The 24022-nt window shown below is 43.6% G+C and overlaps 1 protein-coding gene across 2 annotated transcripts in view; it reads right to left on the bottom strand.

Annotated features, from left to right (window-relative positions):
* GPSM2 (G protein signaling modulator 2) overlaps positions 1-24022 on the bottom strand; it is a 123766-nt gene that overhangs the window by 63343 nt on the left and 36401 nt on the right. Inside the window, exons 1-6 of one of the 2 annotated variants that reach the window (XM_082264773.1) lie at positions 21459-21585; positions 20192-20413; positions 15862-15997; positions 8678-8820; positions 6692-6815; positions 6320-6435 (exon numbers count right to left, since the gene is read on the bottom strand). In XM_082264773.1, coding sequence (XP_082120899.1) covers positions 6320-6435; positions 6692-6815; positions 8678-8820; positions 15862-15997; positions 20192-20413; positions 21459-21502 — 785 coding nt within the window. In that variant the 5' untranslated portion in view covers positions 21503-21585. Of the gene's footprint in view, positions 1-6319; positions 6436-6691; positions 6816-8677; positions 8821-15861; positions 15998-20191; positions 20414-21458; positions 21586-24022 lie in introns of those variants that run through there. The other variant, XM_082264772.1, reaches the window with a different exon arrangement.

Genomic DNA, 24022 nt, shown 5'->3' with positions numbered 1-24022 from the left:
GACAGCAACAAAAACAGACAAGTATTCAAATCCCTCTCCACTCTATCCAAAACTAAAAAAAAAAGAAAAAAAAAAGAGAAAAAAGGTTTTGACTTTAGTTATACTTTAAGCTTATGATGTACCAAACACCCAGATCCTTTTCCACCACTGATTACCCCAGTTGTACTCCCTCCTAGTATGTATGATGCATGCATATTTTTAGCTCCCAAGTGCATAACTTTACATTTATCAACATTAAACCTCATCTGACACGAAGTTGCCCAATTAAACAATGCATTGAGGTTGGCCTGTAAGGTGGAGACATCTCATTAGGAAGTTATTCCACTGCATAGCATGGTGTCTTCTGTAAAGACTGAAATGGTACTTTTAAGCCCATACCCTATATCATTTAGAAGTATAATAAAAAGTAAGGGTCCCAACACTGAACCTTGGGGTACACCACTGATAACCCTACACCAAGGACCAGGGGTCCTCAAACTTTTTAAACGGAGGGCCAGTTCACGGTCCCTCAGACACTGTTGGGGGCCGGACTATAGTTAGAAAAAAAAAATATGAACGAATTCCAATGCGCATATTTTTTGTTTTATTTATATAGTGGCGGCTGGTGCTCAAAATTTTTTGGGGGGAGCAAACAGAAAAATGTAATAGGCATTGCTTTGTGGCAGAGTGACCACAGCGTGCCCCCTTTCAATGAAGAGTGACCACAGCGTGCCCCCTTTCAATGAAGAGTGACCACAGCGTGCCCCCTTTCAATGAAGAGTGACCACAGCGTGCCCCCTTCAATGAAGAGTGACCACAGCGTGCCCCCTTCAATGAAGAGTGACCACAGCGTGCCCCCATCAATGCAGAGTGACCACAGCGTGCCCCCATAAATGTAATAGGCATTGCTTTGTGGCAAAAAACGCCGTAAAAAATTGCGTGACTTTGAGGTCACAAAAGTGTGAAAGGGGCCTTCAGTAATCAAGGTATAGTGTGCCCCCTTCAATGCAGAGTGACCCCAGCGTGCCCCCTTCAATGCAGAGTGACCACAGCGTGCCCCCATTCAATGCAGAGTGACCACAGCGTGCCCCCATTCAATGCAGAGTGACCACAGCGTGCCCCCATTCAATGAAGAGTGACCACAGCGTGCCCCCTTCAATGAAGAGTGACCACAGCGTGCCCCCTTCAATGAAGAGTGACCACAGCGTGCCCCCTTCAATGAAGAGTGACCACAGCGTGCCCCCATCAATGCAGAGTGACCACAGCGTGCCCCCTTCAATGCAGAGTGACCACAGCGTGCTCCCATCAATGCAGAGTGACCACAGCGTGTTCCCATCAATGCAGAGTGACCAGTCAGTGCACTTACCTGCAGCGGTGGCTTCTCCTCAGTCCCCCCGCGTCTCCTCTAGTCCTCATGCCTCCTCCTCGGCCAATGGCATGGGTTCGCCTTTCGGCCAATCAGGAAGCAGGTCTCGGACCCGCTTCCTGATTGGCCGGGAGGAGGATCCGTGTGACAATAGCTAATTTTCATTCGCTATTGTCACACATATGGGTGGGCTATGGCGCAGTGCTCCCTGGGTCCACCCTTTGGCTCTGGCTCTAATTAGGGGATTCAGAAAAAATGGCCCGCGCCATGCGGGCCGTAGTTTGAGGACCCTTGCCCTAGACCATTCAGAGTATGAATCATTAACCACTACTCTCTGAAATCGGTCTTTTAGTCAGTTTTCTATCCATTTACAAACAGAATTTTTTCAAGCCTTTAGACTTTACCTTACATATTAGCGTGTGGGGAACTGTGTCAAACGCTTTTGCAAAGTCCAAGTATACCGTGTCCACAGCCACCCCTCTCTCTGTCCAAGGTTTTACTTACCTCCTCATAAAAATAAATCACATTTGTTTGACAGCTTCTGTATTTCATGAATCCATGCTGTCTGCGGCAAACATATTTTTTTTCCAGCAAGAGCTCATCTATGTGGCCTTTTATTAAACTCTCCAATATCTTCTATAAACTAACAGTTCTATAGTTACTTGGTAAAAACTTTGTTCCCTTTTTAAAAATAGGTACCACATTGGCCTATTTAAAAATAGGTGCCACACGCCAATCCAGTGGTACTTTTCCAGTCATTAAAGAGTCCCTAAAAATTAGAAACAATGACTTTGAAATTACAGAACTCAATTCTTCTATGACCCGTAGGTGTATGTCATCTGGTCTAGGTGCTTTTTTTCACCTTTGTGTCTATATATTTCTGGACCGTATCAATTTTGAGCCATTGTGGATCATTTGGGGCTGTGTCAATACAATCCCCATTCCGGACATAAGCTCCCCCATGCTCCTTTGTATATAGAGCTGAAGAAGGTATTTAATACATTTGCCTTATGTCTTTCCCCAGTCACCCACTCTAGATTATTTTGTAAAGGTCCTACATGCCCATACCTGACCTTTTTACTATTAATACACAGTATTTGAAGAAATTTTTGGGGTTCGTCCTATCTTTTGCAATTGGTCGTTCCTGTTTAATTTTTGCAGCCTTGATTTCTTTTTTACATATTCTGCTTTCTGTTCATCGATGCCAATATTCCCTCTCAGGCTAAAACTTGGAGAGCAGCCCTCATCTTTGGAAAAATAGTTTTTAGATTGCCAGTATGTGCTTGTTGCTTACTGCAATAAGGATGATCCAAAAACATTCTGCAAAAATAAACTCTATCTATTTACTAATACTGGCAGCATAAGGCCCCTTTCACACACGGAGGCGGACTCCGTTTTTCTCAGTGGGGAATCGATCCACCAATCCCCCGCTGAGCAGGCGGATGACAGCTGTGTCTCTGCGCTGTGTGCGGAGACACAGCTGTCAGGTCCCCATTCTTTATGGGGGAATCGGATGGAAACGAACCGTCTTTCTGTTCTCATCCGATCCGCCAGACGGATGGAAAATAGGGTTTCCATCCGTCCGGTTTTGATGGATCGGATGTCAGCGGACATGTCTCCGCTGACATCCGATGCCCCATAGAGATGCATGGGGCATCCGTTCAGATCCGCCAAAAAAACTGACTGGCGGATCTGAATGGACTCGGTGTGTGAAAGGGGCCTAAGGATTAAAATAGTCAATGCTGACAGAGTGAAGTTCCCCTTTAAGGTTTTTTTTTATCTTAATGCCTCCTCTGCGTTAAAGTGATTGTAAAGTCTTGTATTTTTTTTTTTTAGATAACAAACAAGTTATACCTACCTGCTCTGTGCAGCTGGTTTTGCACAGGGCAGCCTGGATCCTCCTCTTCTCGTGTCCCCTGTTCCTGGCCCCTCCCTCCTATCGAGTGCTCCCATAGCAAGCAGCTTTCTATGGGGGGATCTGAGCTGAGGCTCCATGTGACCATTCACACACGGAGCTGCCGTTTGGCCCCACACCTCACCACTCCTGATTGGCTCACAGACTTTGATTGACAGTTGCGGGAGCCAATGGCGCCGTGGCTGTATCCCAGCCAATCAGGATGGAGACTGCTGGGGAGGCTGCTGCACACAGGCTTTTTATCGTAGTGCATAGACTGCGTTAAGATAAAAAAAAAAAAAAAACCTTCCTGCCTTAACAACTCAAAAGGTTTTCTGTTATTAAATTCCACCTAGACCCCCCCTTATACTTACCTAAGCCCGATATCAATTTGAGCCCGATTTGTTGGTGACTATGGATGCAGGTTTTAGAAAAAATTGGTGGATGTGGTGCTGCTTGTGCTGGATCTATGATGATACCTAGTGAATATATGCACCCAAACCTATTCTACATAAGTGCTGTACATAAATTAATAGTTTGAGACAAATCACAAAACACAATATATCAAAGTTAGTGATTCAGTGATAACGTGACATGTACAATAGAATATTTCTAACACAACGTTAATGGTGATTCAGTGTAAAAAGTTGACTCGGTGCAAAAAAGTGCTTGCACCCTGTATAACAACAGTACTCCAATATGTTATGAACAAAAATCAAGAAATCAAAAAAATGTGCTTTCATAAAATATTGGTGCCAGTGTCTTCACTCGTGTTCCCCTATATGTGCCGCACTCACCGGTAGACTCTCTCCACCAAGGGGGTAATCAGCATTCACAGCACCATAGGCTGTATGTAATCTCCTTTGGCAATGGATAGCCGACACTGTATTCTTGTACTCCAGTTACCCATGCAGTCTCAGGCATATATGGGAAATAAAACATCCATAGCTTAATTCCGTGGTGTAGATTTTAATAAAAGACTAGTAGTACACTTACATTTATTCCGTAGAAGCCAAGCAGCAAAAACAAATAGGCAGGAAGTCCGGGATGCCGATGAGCGGAGCCACAGCATCATTGCATCACTTTCGGGCCCATTGAGCACATCGGCGTTCCCCACTTCCTGGCTATTTGTTTTTACTGCTTGGCTTATACAGATTAAATGTACTACTAGTCTTTTATTAAAATCTACACCTTCGAATTACGCTATAGATGTTTTATTTCCCATATATGCCTGAGACTGCTGAGGTAATTGGAGTATAGGAATACAGCATGTCAGCTATCCATTGCCAAAGGAGATTACATACAGCTTATGGTGCTGTGAATGCTGAATACCCCCTTGGTGGGGAGAGCACGAGTGAAGACATTGGCACGAATATTTTATGAAAACACATTTTTTTTATTTGATTTTTGTGCATATCCATATTTGAGGTTAATAACGACACGTTATACAGGGTGCAAGCACCCGTCACTTTTTTGCACTATTAACGTTGAATTAGAAATATTCTTTTGTACATGTCACTTTATCACTGAATCACTAACATTGATAAATTGGGATTTTTGATTTGTCTCAAACTATTTTTTTTGTACAGCACTTCTGTAGAATAGGTTTGGGTGCATATATACTCAAAGTATCATAATAGATCCAGCACAAGCAGCTCCACATCCACCAATTTTCTCAAATATTAACATCTACCCAGGTAGCTGTTTAGTGAAGGCTGCAGCTTCATATATCTGATATTTAAAATAGTCCATATCGCGAGTACTTCATTCTATTCTTTCCATATGGACGCAGGTAGCTCAACTTGGGATCGAGCCTACACGTGTGCCCCAATAGAAAGTGGCTTCCTATGGGGGAACTTACTGAAAAGGAGTCAGGAGCGCTTGCGGGGCCCCCAGAACAGCAGAACTATTGCAGAGAGCAGGTATGACATGTTTATTATAATAAAAGTAAAAAAATAAAAAAGAATAGAAGCTTAAGAATCTTTAAAGATCTGTGGTTACAAAAGTTAGGCTCCATGTACACGGGACGCTGGAAATGGCCGTTTAGGAGCTGTTGGGCGTTTTTTTCAGAAGCCCCTGAACCCATCTACATTTTATCTTATCTGTCCTTGTACACCAGGTCGTTTACAGTCATTTGCAGGCAGTTGCGTTCAGGGACTTTTTTTAGAACGCAATTATTTGCGTTCGAACGTGTTTCCCGGCGTTTCAAACGCACAAACGCGATGACCCGCGTTTAGCGTTCGCGTTTTTCCATTTTAAAGGGGAATAATTTTTTTTTTTTACCTCTAGGAACGGTTCTAAACGCAAACGCCGGCAAACGCCGCTAAACGCGGGTACAAACGCGACCGAACGGACGTTTCAAACGTCCTAAAAATTCCAGCATTCAAAGGGACTTTTAACAACGTCCCGTGTACATGGAGCCTTAAACATAATTACAAAACATTCCTATACTTAAAAAACATTAACAGCTACTAGTAAAATTCCTTTTTTAAAAAGACAAAAAATGTAAGTAATAAACTAGATATTTCAGCAGTCTAAGGTAACAGGAAACACAAAAAAAAATAGACAGATTGTCTGCATAGTGTGAGTGTTTTCATCAATCTGTCTCAATAGATTGTTAGTTAAGGCCCCATTCACACCTGGGCATTTGCGATTGCAGGCAAAATAGCCGCGATTCTGACGGCGATGCCAAAACGCTCTGCAAAACTGACAAATCACATCACGCTTGTTCCGATGCCATTCATTTTCAATGGCCCCTAAATGCAGGTGTGGTTCTGTCATGATTGTCTCATGATCAATTGCGGCAGACTGCATCATACAAAGCTTGTTGCCCAAAAAAGCTCCTTTTCCTTTTGAGCGACAAGTTTCGCCTGATGAAGTTTGCCACGATTGCAGCTTGATTTATTAAAGGTGCCATTAAACTAAGTGGCATTTGAACAAGCGTGGTGCGATTTGTCAGTCTTGCAGAGCTTTTGGGGATCATGGGCAGAATCTTGGCGAAACGCTCAGCTGTGAATGGGGCTGTAATGAAAATAAATAAAAGGGGGAAGGGAGTTGAAAGGTAAAGAGGTATTTCCTACTTGTAGTACTCTGCTGCCATTTCAAATTCACCAAGGAATATAAATGCATTTCCAAGATTGCTGTAAGCTCTTCTTTCAGCTGACCGGTCACCAAACTCCCTAGCAATAAGAAGTCGCTGTAAGGGAAAATTTTTATTACTCCAAACACCAACACTTATCACAAGAATGTATGTTAAATGACTATCAGGCATACTAAAAAGAAGAAAAAAAAAAGAAAAAGGAAGAACACCAATCCAAAACATTTGAGGGCATGCTGCAAGGCTTACAAAAGACCATGGAGGTGCACAGATTGAAAAGTAGTATACGAATGCTTCTAAAACTATTTGGCTGAATCTTCTGATTAAAATAACACTGGACAGAAATATACTATACCTGCTCATGGGACACAACAGCCTTTTGGAAATTTCCAAGCAGATAATGTGTGTTCCCAAGGTTGCCATATGCACGTCCCTGTGCTGCTCTGTCTCCTAATTCCGTTACGATTAATAAATTAGCTCTGTTTGAGAAGAGGAGAAAACATTTTTGCAGCACAAATGTATATAAAATGCTATATAAATAAAATGAATCAATGGATTTTTCAGCTATATGCAGTCGCAGATAACACCTACAAATACTTTCATTAGTTGGATATTTTAAGTAATTTACATATTTATTGCAGTTAAAGCGATCGTAAAGTCTTTTTTTTTTTTTTCAATAAAAATAACAAACATGTTATACTTACCTGCTCTGTGCAGTTGGTTTTGCACAGAGCAGCCTGGATCCTCCTCTTGGGCTCTGCTGGCCCCTCCTCCCCTCCATTGAGTGCCCCCACAGCAAGTAGATTGCTATGGAGGCACCTGAGCTGGATCACAGTTCCGTGTATCCATTCAGACACGGAGCTGTGGTTCGGCCCCGCCCCCTCTCTCTCTTCTGATTGGTTATCTGACTTTGGCCCCACTGCTGTGTCTTAGCCAATGAGGAGTGGAGTCCTGGAAGGCTAAGACAGTCCTGGACATCACTGGATCGAGATGGAGCTCAGGTAAGTATCAGGGAGGGCTGAGGGGGGACTGCTGCACACAGGTTTTTTTATCTTAATGCATAGAATGCATTAAGATAAAAACCTTCTGCCTTTACAACTCCTTTTAATGAGTTGTAAAGGCAGAAAGTCCCCTCGGCTGTCCGGGACTCTCCCTCTTGATTGGCTGACAGCCAAGGTGCAAAGTGGCTCCCGCGGCTATCAAAGTCAGTTAGCTAATCAGGAGAGAGAGGGGGCGGGGCTGAACCGCAGCTCCTTGTCTGAATGGATACACAAAGCTGCAGCTTGGCTACCCCATAGCAAGCTGCTTGCTGTGGGGGTACTCGACAGGAGGGAGGGGTCAGGAGCAGAAACGAGGGACCCGAGAAGAGGGGGATTCAGGCTGCTCTGTGCAAAACCAACTGCACAGAGGAGGTAAGTATAACATGTTATTTTTATTATTTTTAAAATGAGACTTTACAATTACTTTAACATTTAAATTTTTCAATGTTTAGGACAACTATGTAGGCCCCATTCACATCTTGATATTTGGGATTGTGGGCAGAGTTGTGCGATTCTGCCCGCCATCTCAAATTGGGTGGCAATCGTTGCACAATGCGCTGCAAACACTTAGGTGCTGTTATCCTTCAATGGCACCCCAAACGCGATGCAATTCTGCACAATGATCAGATAAGGCTTGTCACCCAAAAAGGAGCTTCCTTTCGGGCACCAAATGCACATGGGGCAGCCTATTCCAGTTATTGGGCTGCTCTATGACACAGAATCGTGTGAAAATCCTTGGGACTAAAAACTCACTCTACAAATGCATATTGTTGAATCACAGAACACCCTCACAATTGAATTTGTGTATCTTCCCTGCCAAGCAGGGGAGTGTGCTAGATTAAAAAAAAAAAAAAAATCTCATATGTTATCAAATATGGATTTAACTGGAGTTGGACTGTTTGGTTAATAAAAGTCATGCGAGTGCCTCTAAACAAAACCTCCTGTGTTCGTCCCGGTTCACATGTGGTGCAAAGCGGGAACGCTGCGAATATGCAGCGTGATTCCTCATCGCATCCGCACCTCTGGCAGTTCACACTGCCATATGCGATACGCAGGAGGTGTCAATTAAAAGTTAACGACACCCCCAGTTGCGATCGCATATCTCAGTGCGATCTGCAAGTTCACACAGAATCGGATCGCACTAGTGTGAACCACTATGCGATCCGATTCTGCTGCGGATGAAAAAAAGCCTCATGTGCGTGTTTATTGCAGATGAGGTGCAAATTCAGCCATACAAAGTGTATGGCTGAAATTCGCACCGCACATGAGGTCGCATGTAATTTAGGAGCACTGCTACTTACTCATAAAAATCCACAGCCTTCTGTAGAGCTATTTTCACCTCCTCTGGAAACTCTCCAGGATCACGTGTCCCAATGCATGCCAAGCTTTTTCCCTTTGAGTGGTATACGTTTCCCAGGTTATAAAGTGCTCTAGCTTCCCCAACCTGTTTGGGTGAGAAGATAAAAGTGCTCAGCATCTCATTAATCTGATCAGGACAGATCAGCGTTAAAAAAAAAAAAAAACACCTTCAGGAAAAAAAAACAAACAAAAGACAAACACTTTGAAGTCATTGATTGAATGGCTTTTGCAATCTAGGAAATACTGCACGTCTGCATAAATTCGCGTACCCACTGGAATAACTGTATCCAGAGATTTACATAATTAGTGCAACTACATTTTATCGGTGCTTCCGCTTTCTCAATTCACATGAAACAGAATATTTTTCTGTTATAAATATATTAAGGAGGGGACAGACTAATCAATACTTATTCTACTATTTAACATTTCTAATCAATTTGGGTTCCCAGAACACTGACAAGCAGCAGAATTTGAGCTTTAGTACACTACTGTACAGCTATTGCAGAATTTAGGAAAAGCAGTGAGCCATCTTTCCTTTAAAAATGTCAAAAGGTTCTACATTGTAAAATAAATGTTGTTAAAACAAGGAATGTTAAAAGAGGACATTAGATTATGATGCCAGTGGGTTCCCAATGTTTCATTTAATCTAAAGGTTTATGGATCCTCTGACTGTACATCCACATTAGTGTAATATAACCTCTTCTCTACAGCAACATTATTCTAAATCTAGGCCTAATGAGAACCACAGGTTTATCTCTCCTAGACACTTTTCCTCCTGGCAGTGGAATTTTGGTAGAAACGCTTAAAGCGGAACCCCACCCAAAAGGGGAAGTTCCCCACTCCTCTTGGCACTTTGAGGAGCGGGTACTAGTACAGGTACCCGCTTCCCCACTTCTGTTCTGAGTGCCGCAGTGTTCGGCAATGGAAGTTCTTCCCCCTGCAGTCTTCTGGGACACTAACAGGTGTGGCTTCTACCACTCACGACGCGCATGCGCATTGGGCACCCGGCTGTGAAGCCCCAAGCTGTCACAGCCAAGTGCCATTAGTGAAGATGCTGGCGCAGGGGACCGAAGACAGCAGGTGAGCACATGGCTGTACTGTGTGACAAGTGAATGGCTGTTTAACCACGTTCTACCCAAGGAGTTTCAGTGGTTATACCAGGATAATGCCTGCACCTATAGGCATCATCCAAGTATCACTGTTTGCACCCGGCGATTCTGTAGACGGCAGAAGTGATCTGAGTGGCTAATTAGCCATTCAATCACTTGTGCGTGTAGAGAAAAGGGGTCCCACCCCCTCCCGCTGCCACCTCTCCCAGGCCCCCCCGTCCTATTGGAGGCAGGGAGCAATGCGGCTGGCGGCAGTGGCTGCCCGCAGGACGAAAGAGCCGTTTGTGAGTCGAGAAGGAAGGACTGCGTTTAAGACGTGGCTCTTGGCAACCTGTGGAAGAAGAGTACTCTTACGTCCCGTAAGATCTTTAAGGATTTCTTCCATAGAAGCACCGAACAAACAAACAGTCACCTGCAAACAGTAGATCAGTCAGAACCTTTTTGGAAGCCTGGTCAGCCGACCAGTACTTCAACCAAATCATGTGAGGGAGAATCACTGAAATCACAGACACTCTGCCAGCCAAAGGGGCCGCATCTAAGGATGCATCACAGATGTACTGTAGCCTCTGTATCAACTGATCTGCCAGCTCTGCCAGTTCAGGAGGATGTTGAATACCTTCCAGATCCTGGGGTAAGAGTTTCACCCATTCCATTAAGGTCTGGGAGACCAAGATGATAGCAAACACTGACCTCAAAATTGAACCCACCACCGTGAAAAGGTATCTGACCAGAGCCTCAGCTCTCATGTCCACAGGGTCCTTTAAAGATGAGGAATCCTCCACCGGAAGAGGCATGGCCTTATTTAATCTAGAAACCTGAGAGTCCACCGCCAGTGGAACCGTCGGCTTCTTCAAAAGAGACTCCTCAAAGGGATATCTCCTAGAGAATTCCTTAGGTATTCCAACCATGTGTTTTGGGGATCCTCACTGACTAGTGACAATCTCGCCGAAATAGGCAGGAAAAAGGAACACCTTGGTCAGCTTGGATGGTCTACGGGTGCTAAACTACACCGGCGCAACCGATGCAGCATCAGCTGTGTTCTCCAATTTAACGTTTCCCTCACTGTTACAATCAGTGCCTCCACAAGTGCCGTTTCAAGCGCAGCCGTAGTGGAAGAGGAACCATCCTCACTGTCAGAGCACTCAGGGTGCGTGGACGCAGACCCAGTGGGTTGACTCGCATCCGCAGCGGCCAAATTCACCTCAGACTCTGAGGAGGTAGAGGATACAAGGGAAGGCGGGGGGCGTTTCTGGCTAGGCCGCTTTAGAAGAGCCATATCACCTTTGACACAATCACTGTAGGACCGCCATCATGGCCGCAAGGGTAGACTGATAACCAGAGGGTCCCGCAGCTTCTGAGAGTGGGTCAGGTGGTGATACCTGCTCATGGGACTCCATGGTTAATTCGGAGGCCACCATTAATATGCAAAAAATTGTCACAAAAAAACTCCCCTCACACCGCTACCGCTGTGGTACTGCAAGTCCCAGTGAACCAGCGGCGCTGCTATGGCAGAAGAGGGAGTTGTATACCCACAGGGACTCACCACCACCAACTCAGCACAGAATACAGAGCACCAAGCTGCTTGCCATGCTGCGATCAGAAAGGATGAGGAAGAGCTGTCACTGGCACTAGAGGCCCACTCCAAAAACATGGCCACCGGACTACACAACCATGGCTGCCGAGGCTGCATAACAGCCATCCGCAACAGAATGGCGGCGCCACGTGGTGCAGTGCGGCACCCAGAATCCTAGACCGGCCCTTCAGGTACCTGTAGTTCACTAGGGGGGCCTCCACGCAGCCATTCACCGCAGGATCATCTAATGGTGGGCCGCCAGGGGTGTGCTCCCACCCCCCTTCAGCCCATCACCATAGGACACCCCATACATCACAACAGCCAGTGCACCTCGAGGGGGGACTAAGGAGAAGGGGGGGTAGGTGAGGGCGACCTGTACAGGGGAACCTCGCTAGTGGGGGGGGGGGGGGGGAGGTAACCATGAGAAAAAGAAGGTCACAGAAGGGGCCTACCAACCCGAGGGAAGGGCCTGCGTCCACCCCAATATTTCCCCATAGGAGAGGGGAGACACTACTCATCACTTCTGGGAGCCGAGTGGTAGTCCACTGCACCATCTTGGAATGGGGGTGCTGCGGGCTAGAGGTATGCTGCGACTCTGGCCGTGACCAAGGCTAGGTGTCCTCGCGGGGCGTTTGACTCGCTGGCCAGCCCCGTACAGTGGGGCTATGTCGCGGCCAACCTAGCACGGAGTGAATAGTTGGGTTGCGCTCGCTGGCAAGACCGTAAGAATCTCAGATATGCAGTGCACCGCCCAGTCCAGCAGTTGATTGTAGTTCTCACAGTAAACTACTTGATTGTCACAGAAACAGAAATAAACAAAGAAAAAATTCCCTGTAAAAAAGGAAAAAAATGCTAGGACCAGAGATCACAGCAGGGAACCAGGTCCTTACTCCTGACTAGGCAGAAAAAACAACTGAAGTCCTATAGCAGGAAGTGGGAAGTATACCCCATAGGACTGCCCTAGGGGCGTAGTCAGGTTTTGTTTCCGCCTAGTCCTACTCCTATGGAGAGCAGCAAAACCCAAGGGTCAAAGAAAATATGGATCTGTGTTCGTCAATGAACGAAAGAGAAAACTGGATTTTTTACATACAGGACGCAGCTTCCTATCTTCTTGACCATTGGGTTATGCTGCCCCCTACAGGAGTAGGACACTAGGCAGCAAAAAGTTTTACCACGCCTATGGGGCAGTCCCTGCAGGCATAACCTCACACACTCGGCTACATCCCTCAGTTTTGTTGCAAGCAGTGTTTAGAAGACAGCAACCTCATTCCACTCATAATTAGGAGGGGCGGGTGCTGCGTCTGTCAATGAACTTCAGAGAAAAGGATTTTACGGTAAGTCAAAAAATCCAGATCTCTATCGTTCATTGACAGACGCAGCTTCCTATCTTTTTGAACATTGGGAAGTCCCAAAGCAGTATTGGCATGAGGGGTGGGAAAACAACGCAAAAAATAACGTAATTCCCCAAATGCTAAACATAGCCAACCAGGTAACAAGGAGCTCAACCAGGAACAACTGGAGCTCATCTAGAAAAAACAAACATACACCCTCAAAGAGAAAAAAAGTTATTTTAGACAGCAGCCTGCAAAACTTTGTGGCCAAAAGAGGAATCCGAAGATGCCAACACATCTACCTTGTAGAATTTTGTGAACGTGTGCACAGACGACCAAGTTGCCGCCTTGCAAACTTGCATCACTGACGCCTGATGGCAAAAAGCCCAAAAGGCACTCAGCGCCCTAGTAGAATGCCCATTCACCAGGAAAGGAGGAACCTGACCCTTCAGTGACCACTCCCTAACATTAATCTTGTTGGTCTGGAACCAAGATTCTGCTCGCTTACTGGTGTGTTTGGGGTTGTTGTCTTTGGCATAAGGCAACATGACCTCGAAGTATTTTGATGTATTCAAACTGATCCATGATCCCTGGTATGCGATAAATAGGCCCAACACCATATTATGAGAAACATCCCCATATCATGACGCTTGCGCCACCACGATTCACTGTCTTCACAGTGTACTGTGGCTGGAATTCAGTGTTTGGGGGTCGTCTGACAAGCTGTCTGTGGCCCCTAGACCCAAAAAAAAAAAAAAAAAGCAATCTTGCTTTCAACAGTCCACACAAAATGTTGGGCCATTTTTCTTAAGCCAGTCAATGTGTTCTTTGGCAAATTGTAATCTCCTCAGCCAATGTCGTTTTTTCAACAATGGGACTCTGCGGGAGCTTCCTGCCAATACCTTGGCTTCACATAGGCGTCAAATGGTTACAGTACTCACAGGTAACTTTAGACTTTTTGAAACCCTGGAGCTAGATATTGGCTGCATCTTTGCCATTTTTGCTATTCTTTGATCGAATGGTAGTTTTTGGTTTTCTTCCACGTCTTTCTGGTTTTGGTTGCCATTTTAAAGCATTTAGGTTTATTTTAGCGGATCAGCCTATCAGTTTTTGCACTTATAGGTTTTCCCCTCTCCAATTAACTTTTAAATCAAAGTATGCTGTTCTTCTGAACAATGTCTGGAATGACCCATTTTACTCAGATTTTTAGTGAGAAATGTACTATAACCAGCATGTACAACATTTGCTGCCTTGTCCTTAACCACTTCTGGACCGGAAGGTTTTACCCCCTTAATGACCAGGCCATTTTTTTGCGATACGGCACTGCGTTACTTTAACTGACAATTGCACGGTTGTGCGACGCTGTACCCAAATAAAATTTATGTATTTTTCCCCCCACAAATAGAGCTTTCTTTTGGTGGTATTTGATCATCTGTGTGATTTTTATTTTTTGCGCTTTAAAACAAAAAAAAGAGCGACAAGTCTGGAAAAAAAATAAATGTTTTACTTTCTGCTATAGAACATTCCCAATAAATTTAAAAAAAAAAAATCAAATTTTTATCATTTTAGGCCAATTTGTATTCTGCCACATATTTTTGGTAAAGAAAATCCCAAGTAGTGTATATTGATTGGTTTGTGCAAAAGTTATTGCATATACAAACTAGGGGAAAGATTTGCCATTTTTATTTATTTATTTTTTTACTAGTAATGGCCACGTTCAGTGATTTTTAGTGGGACTGCGACATTGCAGTGGACAGATCGGACACTTAACTGACATTTTTGACACTTTTGGCAGGGAAGGGGTTAATACCACGGGCAATCAAAGAGTTAAATGTGTCCCTAGGTGGTGCTTTCTAACTGTGGGGGGCTGGCTGCATGAACACAGAGACCGACCTGCTGCAGTATAACTGCAGTGGCCGTTCTTTAAGTGGTTAAATAAGGGCCACCTGTTTGACACCTGTTTTTTCACAGAATGAATGACCTCACTAAATGAACTCCACACTGCTATTATTTTGAACACGCCCCTTTCAATTAATGGTTTAATTACACAGAATCAGCAGCATACATGTCATGGATGTTGGATTTCTATAACTCTACTACACCTACAAGTAAATTATTTGCTTTGTAGAAATATAATTTATACCAAAAACAGTGATTGATCCGGTTAGTGATGTTGGACTGCTAGTATTTTAAACGAAACTGTATGTGTGCATGTTCCACAAGAACAAAATTGGAGTTCCGTGGTGGTTTTGCCACATCCAAGATGGCCGCTGCCTACTGTTAATGAAAGGTCGGAAATGTCAGAGATCGCGCAACCGCGGATCGCAAGAGCGGGATCTTAAACCGGCCAGGACGTCAGCCCTGCATTCAGCCAACCTGCCCTAGTGCCCACCCTGCCGCCAGCACTGCCATGATCAGCCAGCCACTTAGAAAGCTCATCCGTAAGAGAGCATGTGCAGCAGTCAGCCAGCCAGCCCTGCCATCGGCCATTTTCTATCACTCGTGGTAGAGGAGTGATAGAGAGTGGAGTTCATTGCTAAAGCTCCGTTATTGTCAGATAGAAATCTCTGTTAGGGAGGCTTTGTCAGGGGGCATTGAAAGGCTTGGTCAGGATTCTGTCAACAATTAAACCAGACATAAAAAGAATTTGCCAGCAAAAGATAACAATACACTCTGCTCATTAAAAGGTTTGTGCTGCGCTACTCTACGGCACACATTTTTTTGTTGGGGTTCCAAAGTTTTGCTAAACCATGTCAAAGGGTTCCAAGGGAAAAAATTTATTGGGAAACCCTGCCTTAGGGCAAAGTTAAAAAGTTAAGTTAAATAACACTTTAAAATAAACCCACAGTGATACTAATCTATCACTGTACAATGTCCTCCTCCAATATTTCTACAGATATCCTAATTTTATATTTGTCTTCTAACAGTTCCAGATATCACAGGCTGCATGTAGATGCTCTGTAAGCAGAGCTACATAATATATAGAAAAAGGGGGCTATCATCATAAGGATGCTCCTAAGCAGACATAACATTTGAGATAAACCCAGCCACATGTTCAGAAGATAGGAAATGAAAATGCTACAGCAAAAATTCTATCACATCATTTAATATACCTTATCAAACAACTCTCGAGAAATGTCCAAGTGCCTCTCACAGCATAAAATTGCTTCATCAAAATTACCCAAGACTTTCAAAGTGTTTCCAAGGTTTCCACTGGCTTTGGCTTCCCCAAGTCTATCGCCAATTGTTCTGCAAGATCAACAAAAATATTTTAAACAATAATTCACAGAACATTCTTTCTTTATATAAGGCTCCATTCACATCTGAGTGATCAAATTGTGGGCGGAATCGCCACAATTCTGCCCACAATTTGAAATTGCGTCACGCTTGTGAGATACCAATACTTCTCAATAGCACCCCTATTGCAGTGCGCTTGCCGCCCAATGAATCGCAAAGAAAATTGCGGGACGCCTGTCGCCCAAAAGAAGTTCCTTCCTTGCTTCTGCAATTAATGCGTTTGTAGGTATATTTAGCACTTAAAGTTTAAAGGGTTACGAAAAAACTTAAATTACAAGTTAGTTCATGTGAACAAACCTTTAAAGCAGCTTTGAAAAAAAAAAAAAAATACCCTATTGCTCCTATGATCAGCAACTTCTCTGGCTTTTCCTCAACATCACGGCTCAGGCTTCCTCTGGGGGTACCTCCCCCACCCTTGGCTTTACTACCACAATGTTAATCACATTTCAAGTCCTTCTCCTGGACCACTGTATGTCTGTACCATATATTTATTAATAAAATCTTTGAACCAGAAAAAACAAAACAAAAAAACAAACCTGTTATACCTACCTGCTCTGTACAGTGGTTTTTACACAGAGGAGCCCCCAGATCCTCCTCTTCTTGGGTCCTCGTGGGCAGTCCTGGATCCTCTCCCTTGACCAGTGCCCCCAATAGCAAGTCGCTTGCTACATACAGTATGCAGCTACAAAACAGTCAGGCTGAGCATCACTAACTTCTATGAATGAGTAGAAAGCTTCCTCTGATTTGCTGAGGTAGAGAGAACTAGAGTGACCAGTCTAAAGGGTCAATCAATGTTACATAGGGGCGCATGTAACATTATGCAAAAATATAATTGTTGTAAGAAATTACCGTAAAATAATTTTCTCCGAGTCCTCTGACAGTCGCCGCCCGTTCAGTTAGCCTTCATTAGTGGGATGTCCCAAAGCAGAGCAGGTGTGAGGGGTGGGAAGACGCAACCTACCGAAAAGGTAACGTATCAACCGGGCCAGAAAAAACAACTGAGCCAACAGGGCAACAAAGCTCAACAGGAGCTAACCCAGAACAACAAAAAACACCCCAGGAAGAGACAGAAAAAAAACCCCCATCTCTTCAAACAACCGCCGCACTTAAAACCTTGCGGCCAAAGGAAGCATCTGAGGATGCCATCACATCAATTTTGGATAATTTTGTGAAAGTGTGCACAGGCGACCAGGTCGCCGCTTTGCACACCTAAAGGACAGTGGTAACTGGATCAGGATAATGGCTAAGGGACGGCCCCCTGGAGGTGTGCCTAAGTGTAGAAAGTTTTTTTATTAACATTTAAAACTGCCTAGCTTGCTCCTGCAGAGGGTGCCATTACCCACTAGTGAAGGCTAACTGAACGGGTGACGACTGTCAGAGGACGTGAGAGAAATTGTGATTTTTAGAAGGTCACAGTGTAGAATTTTTTTAGGAGGCTTACAGTGGTTATAAAGTCAGAAGGTTTTTTATCTTAATGCATTCAATGACTAGTTTATTAATGCATTATATGTCTCAGCCATCCCAGACTCCCCTCCTCATTGGCTAAGACACAGCAGCGACGTCATTGGCTCCAGCTGCTGTCAAAGTCAGTTACCTAATGAGGAGAGAGAGAGGGGGGGGGGGGCTGAACCGCAGCTCCATGCCTGAATGGATACATGGACCTGTGACTCGGCTTGGGTGCCCCCTCAGCAAGCTACTTACTGTGGGGAGGGCAGGAGCAGAAGTCCATGAAGTGTCTGTACAGCTAATGAGCAGCTGACATCACTATGCCATAACCATATATGATCCTATCAAGCGCTTATGATACATATTTGTGGTGAGTAGGGGACCTGGAGGGACGGGCCACTCACTTGAGCATCATTTGATCAGACGGTTTTTGCACCTTATATTTTATCACACCAAGATTTAAGGACTTTTTATAAGAATATTTATAACCTATGGTGATTCATTGCTGGTTTATACACACACCTGTACTCTATCAGTGTCCACTATCAAGTGGATATAGGAGGAGTCCCCTGTAGTGCATTTGTACATCTTTCCCAGCAAGGAGTATTATCTCCAAGGGTTAGAAAGGCTGGATTCATCTCTTTTTCATGGATAGTGTAGGACCCACTGATAATGGGGTACTTTGACGCAGTGGTGGGCTTGAGCACTATATGGCCATATGGTGGGACCAAATCCCCATTTTTATTTATGGATTGTCTTCAAATTTGGTAATTTCTTTTGCATGTGTGCGCTATTCTTTTTTAATATACATGTCTTTTGGTTCATAGTTGCACCAGCTTTAGAAATACATGGGTATGCTCCCCCAAATTTTTTGCTTGTTTATTGTGATTTATTGACGGTCCACTTCTATATTTATATTATCCATTTATTATTTATATTGATCACTTTGCACCTTTAGAACCTTTAATATATTCACTAGCCAATTTTTTTATGTGATGCCAGCGCTGTTCTAATTATATTTTACATCTTCTCTCCAAGACTTGCTTGGATGCACAGCAGCTGCATCAATTTTGCACATAAATTTGTACACTTTGCACTTTATATAAAGAGAATTTGAGCACAATTCATATTTACATTATAATTTATTGAATGTGTTAAGCGCTGTTTTAATTTTGATTTGCACATCACTCAGGTTACCTGCTACCTGCCGGAGCCAGACCCTTACATGTGCATATTTTTCTGTCTAACCTAATTTACTGTATTTTGATGGTGCATATTTGCTTTGATTCAGGTGCATTTTAAAAAGCAATGTTGTCATGTTTACCCTATATACGTATTTTGTTGTAGCTTCAATGTGTGCTTTTCACTTTTTTGTTATAATAAAGTTGTTTGGACATACCGCATTGAGCCGGCTCCCCTTCCTCTGCATATAGAACTTCTTTTTTGGGGTTCTTTCAAGTTTTTTGTCTAAACTTACTGGGGGGGGCACTCAACGGGAGGGAGGGCCAGGAGAGCCAAAGAGGGACCAGAGAAGGGGGGGGGGGCTGTAGAACTTTTTTTTTTTTTTAATAAAAATAACAAAAACAAGACTTCACATATACTTCAAAGTAGAGCTATAGGCAAAACTTTTTTCTTCATTTTGGATAGAGCAAGGGAGAGTTATAACCCTGGTCAGATTTTTTTTCGACATCCGTGTCCCATTAGCGGAGATTTCCCTTTAGTTTAGAGACGGCGAACCTTGGCACCCCAGATGTTTTGGAACTACATTTCCCATGATGCTCATGCACTCTGCAGTGTAGTGGAGCATCATGGGAAATGTAGTTCAAAAACATCTGGAGGTGCCAAGGTTCGCCATAACTTCTTTAGTTATACTTTTAATTAGTGGGTGGCTCTGTACCGCTAGGACAACCAGCCTCTTGATTTCTTCAAGCCAAAAAAAAAAAAAAAAAAAACACGGCATGCAATTGGTACCATCTGGTGGAACACAGCAGGACAGCGCTGGAATTGCTAGAAGGCAGAGTATGTAATTTCAGCTCAACTGAGCTGACAAGGTAATAGGGGGTTAGGATCAAAGTTAACACTGGGAAAGGTGGAGTTCTTTTTAAAACACACCAACTTACTAAGGCCCCATTTCCACTTGAGCGGAGTGCCTTTGGTTATTTTTCAGGCCTTTTTATTTGTATTTGTGTGCATTTCAGGCTTAAGCTATTTTCCCTTTTTTTGTTCATTTTTAGCCAATGGAAAGCAAAGCAAGAAAATGTTAAAATTCAGGTGTTCCCAGTGAAGTCAATTTGGGTCAAAAGAATTGATTCTAACCCAAAAGAAATGTACATTTTGGAAAGACAAGTTCCAAGCAAAATGATGTTGAAGTGGCTTGAGCTGCAAATTGGGTGTGATAACCATAAAAAAAAAAAACAAACAAACAAAACACACACACACACTTCCTTTAAATTTGCATTTTGTCATGAACATAGGTGTGATCATATACTACAGTTCATTGGTTATTATTCTCCTCCTGTGTGGTTATATCAAGACTACAATTACTGTTCACATACAAGTTTGTATTTAGGCTTCATCATGTATAACAAACACTGAAACCAAATAGTAATCCTAGAAAGCAGGTCATGCATTCCTTAGACAATTACCCAGCCTCTAATCTCCCAACAATATTTACAATCTCACTCTTTTTTTTGTAATTACCTTGCAAGTGTTAGATCATGATGGTGGTATTCCAATGCTTTGTTGTACTCATGCAGGTAGAAATATGCATTCCCCAGTTGACTGTATATGGCACTCAGAGTTTTTAGGTCTTCTGTTCCCACTTGCACAGCCGCCTCAAAAAACGAAACTCCAGCCCGACAATCTCCTGCCTTGCACAACCGTTCCCCTTCCAAAGCCAGCTCCAGACAGGATGCCTCCATTCTTAAAACAGAATATTGTTTTTTATGAGACCAAGGAAAAGAGGGCATTTCCAGGAGAATAAATCAGTACCTACAATGACTATTTGCCATGCACTAACATAGGTCCCACATGTAAAGGGTTAAAAACTGTAATACTGGATTTGTCTAAGGATTTGAATGATTAATGATGTTTCAGCTGTGAAACAGCAGGGATCTTCACTTACAAAGGTCTCAGTGCATGAATTAATAAACAGGAGCAATGCCAACCAATCAACATTTCAGAAAGTAGAACAGAGTATTTGTAAAGGTCACATATACAATATATGCAGTGCATTTTTTGGAGCATCTCTCAAGCAATTTTTAAAGCAACATTATATATAAAATATGCGTTACAATGTCAAATACAGCCAATGCGTTCCTGCAATCTTTGTTTGCAATTGTCATAAAATGTATTCTCAATTAAAAATTAAAAGAGTTGAGTGGAGCTTTTACCTACCGAACAACTCCTTGTACAGCATTATATATCTTTCAAGCTAAAAAAGCAAACTCATCCTGGTAACTTTTTTTTTTTTTTTTTTTTAGACAAAGCCCTAAAAAAATGTCTCTAAGAAATGTGCTAAAATAAAATAAGGGGATATTTTTAAATCATACTTCCCCCTGTCATACTGTAGAGAGCTCATCTTTACAAACAGCTGCTGGAAAACAAGCTAATGTCTCTTTCAGATAAGAGGCATGTAATAGACATAGCCAACAACTATATGTTTAGAATAGGATGCCAACATTTACTATAAAAAAAAAAAAAATATTAAATAAAATATTAAATTATCTGCAGACTAAACTCTAGACACCTCACTAACACACACACAAATTATTGTGTGATGTTTTCAGAATAAAAAACAACCCTACTAAGAATGTTAAATTAGATGTAAGAAACAAAATGTCTACTTAACATAAAATAATAAACTGGTAACTGCCATGTTTAGAAACAAATTGCATCTGATACAACACCAAATGTGTGCTATTAAATATATTCGAATAACACAAAGAAGACACCCTGGATTTAATACCTTGGAGATTTTCTACAACCTAGGCAGAACGTCATGGCAGACATTCTCAGCACGGAGCTCTTGATATCTGCTTGGAAGGGTAAAAGCCAGAAAAATGCAACAATCCTGTGGAAAAAGCCATGCCACTTTATGCAGGGAAGTCTTCAAGGAAAATCCCAAACATTGAAACTGTGGAATGCTGCTCAGGGGATTTCATGGCTTGTACAATTGGTAAAAGGAGGAATGATTTTGAAAATATGCTTTGCCACTGGGAACTGGGCTAAGATTAAAAACACAACAGGGTAATCTCGGCTAATCTTCTCCCAGGCTGTCTGCTTTGGCTACCACATGTTCACTGACACTATTAATTAACATCAGTTTACGTTATTGTTTGATGATCATTTCTCAAACTTTTCTAAACTATTAGGCCCCATGCACACAGGGCGTCAGAAAAAACGAGTTACAGAGCCACTTCTAACGCCAGGAAAAAGCAGCTGTTAAACGTGCTTTTAGTAGCTTTTTCCATTGGCGTTATTGCACATTTGGCCCCGTTGGCTTTTAGCAGTGTTTTTGTGTCTCCATTCAAATTCAATGGTTGCATATGGGCCGTCTTTGATACGGCTTTCAGCCCATTGATTTGAATAGAAGTCACATCACAAGTCGGATCAGGATGATCCGACTTGTGGTGCGACTTGCGCTCTGAGGATCTTGAGGGGGAACCCCATGCTAAAATGAGCACAAAAATGGAGTGGGGGTCCCCCCCAGGTTCCAAACCAGGCCCTTCGGGTCTGGTATGGATTTTGAGGGGAGCCCCACGCCGTTTTGCGGTGTGGGTCTCCCCCCAAGATCCATACCATACCCTTACCTGAGCATGCAGCCCGGCAGGCCAGGAAAGGGGAGGGGGTGAGCAAGTGGCCCCACGCCCTCCTGGTCCATACCAGGCCACACGCCCTCAACATGAGGAGGTGGGTGCTTTGGGGTAGAGGGGGCTCTGCACCCCCCCCCACCCCAAAGCACCTTGTCCCCATGTTAATGAGGACAAGGGTTTTTTCCCCTACAACCCTGGGCGGGGGTTGTGGGGGTTTACGGGCAGGGGGCTTATAGGAATCTGGAAACCCCCTTTAACAGGGGGGCCCCCAGATCCCGGACCCCCTCCCTATGTGAATGAGTATGGGATACATTGTATCCCCACCCATTCACCCCTAAAAAAGGCAGTGTATGTAAATAATGACAAGAGACAGTTTTGAGAAGTTTTGTATCTTCCTCTGGTCTTCTCCCCTCGGGTCTTCCTTAGACGATGTCTTCCATGATTATGCCAGCTCCAGCCTTTGCAGCTTCTTATATAGCCATGGGGGTGGGGTCTCCAGGTGACATCTGACGATGCATGACATAAGGGGGTGGGGTCTCCAGGTGACATCACTGGGAGGCCACACCCCCATGGCTATATAAGAAGCTGCAAAGACCTGAGCCGGCATAATCACGGGAGACATCGTCGGAAGAGGAACAGAGGGGAGAAGACCAGAGGAAGATTTTTAATAAAGGCCTTCTCAAAAATGGTCTCTTGTCATTATTTACATACACTGCCTTTTTAAGGGGTAAATGGGTAGGGGTACAATGTACCCCATACTTATTCACATAGGGAGGGGGTCTGGGATCTGGGTGCCCCCCTGTTAAAGGGGGCTTCCAGATTCCGATAAGCCTCCTGCCCACAGACCCCTACACCAACCACCCAGGGTTGTCAGGAGCAGGCCCTTGTCCTCATCAACAGAGCCCCCCCTGCCCCAAAGCACCCACCTCCCCATGTTGAGGGCGTGTGGCCTGTTATGGTCCAGGAGAGGATGGGGCCGCTTGCTCGTCCCCTCCCTTTTCTTGACCTGCCGGGCTGCATGCTCGGATAAGGGTCTGGTATGGATTTTGGGGGGGGGCCCCATGCCATTTTTTGGCATGGAGCTCCCCTCAAAATCCATACCAGACCTGAAGGCCCTGGTTTGGAACCTGGGGGGGAACCCCATGCCGTTTTTGTTCCTATTTTGGCATGGAGTTCTCCCTCAAGATCCTCAGAGCACAAGTCGGATCATCCTGATCCGACTTGTAAGTGAATAGAGTGTCAGCGCTGCTTAAATGTGCATTTGTGTATCCATATACTAATGAATTAAGTCAATAAACCTTGTGCAATAAATATCATACAATTAAATCAATAATTCATCAATAATAAATAAATTACAAAAAATATTAAATAAAAAGTCCATCAACAAATTATGAATATAATGTGCTCAGTGCTTCTTCCTTTTCAAGAAAAAGTGCTTGGTGCTCTGCGCTCATAATCTTCATCACAAAAAAGTGCCAAAAAGTGCTTGCAATCTGTGCTCCCTTCTTGGTTCCCCACTCACCAGAAAATGGTATATATATATATATATATATATATATATATATATATATAACCACACTTGAAAAGACCAAGGGAGACTGCAAATCCTCTTGCTGCACACACTGCAACTACCAATCGTAGGGAAAGGTGGCTCTCGTTATCTTAGATGACCTTATGGATACTCCCCAGCCATGTGAGAAAAGAAATCTCCATTGTG

This window comes from Pelophylax lessonae (assembly GCF_965119305.1).
Source record: "Pelophylax lessonae genome assembly, chromosome: 8".
NCBI classification, from domain to species: domain Eukaryota; kingdom Metazoa; phylum Chordata; class Amphibia; order Anura; family Ranidae; genus Pelophylax; species Pelophylax lessonae.
The sequence above is the reverse complement of the archived record's forward strand: the minus strand, read 5'-3'. Positions and strand labels throughout refer to the sequence as shown.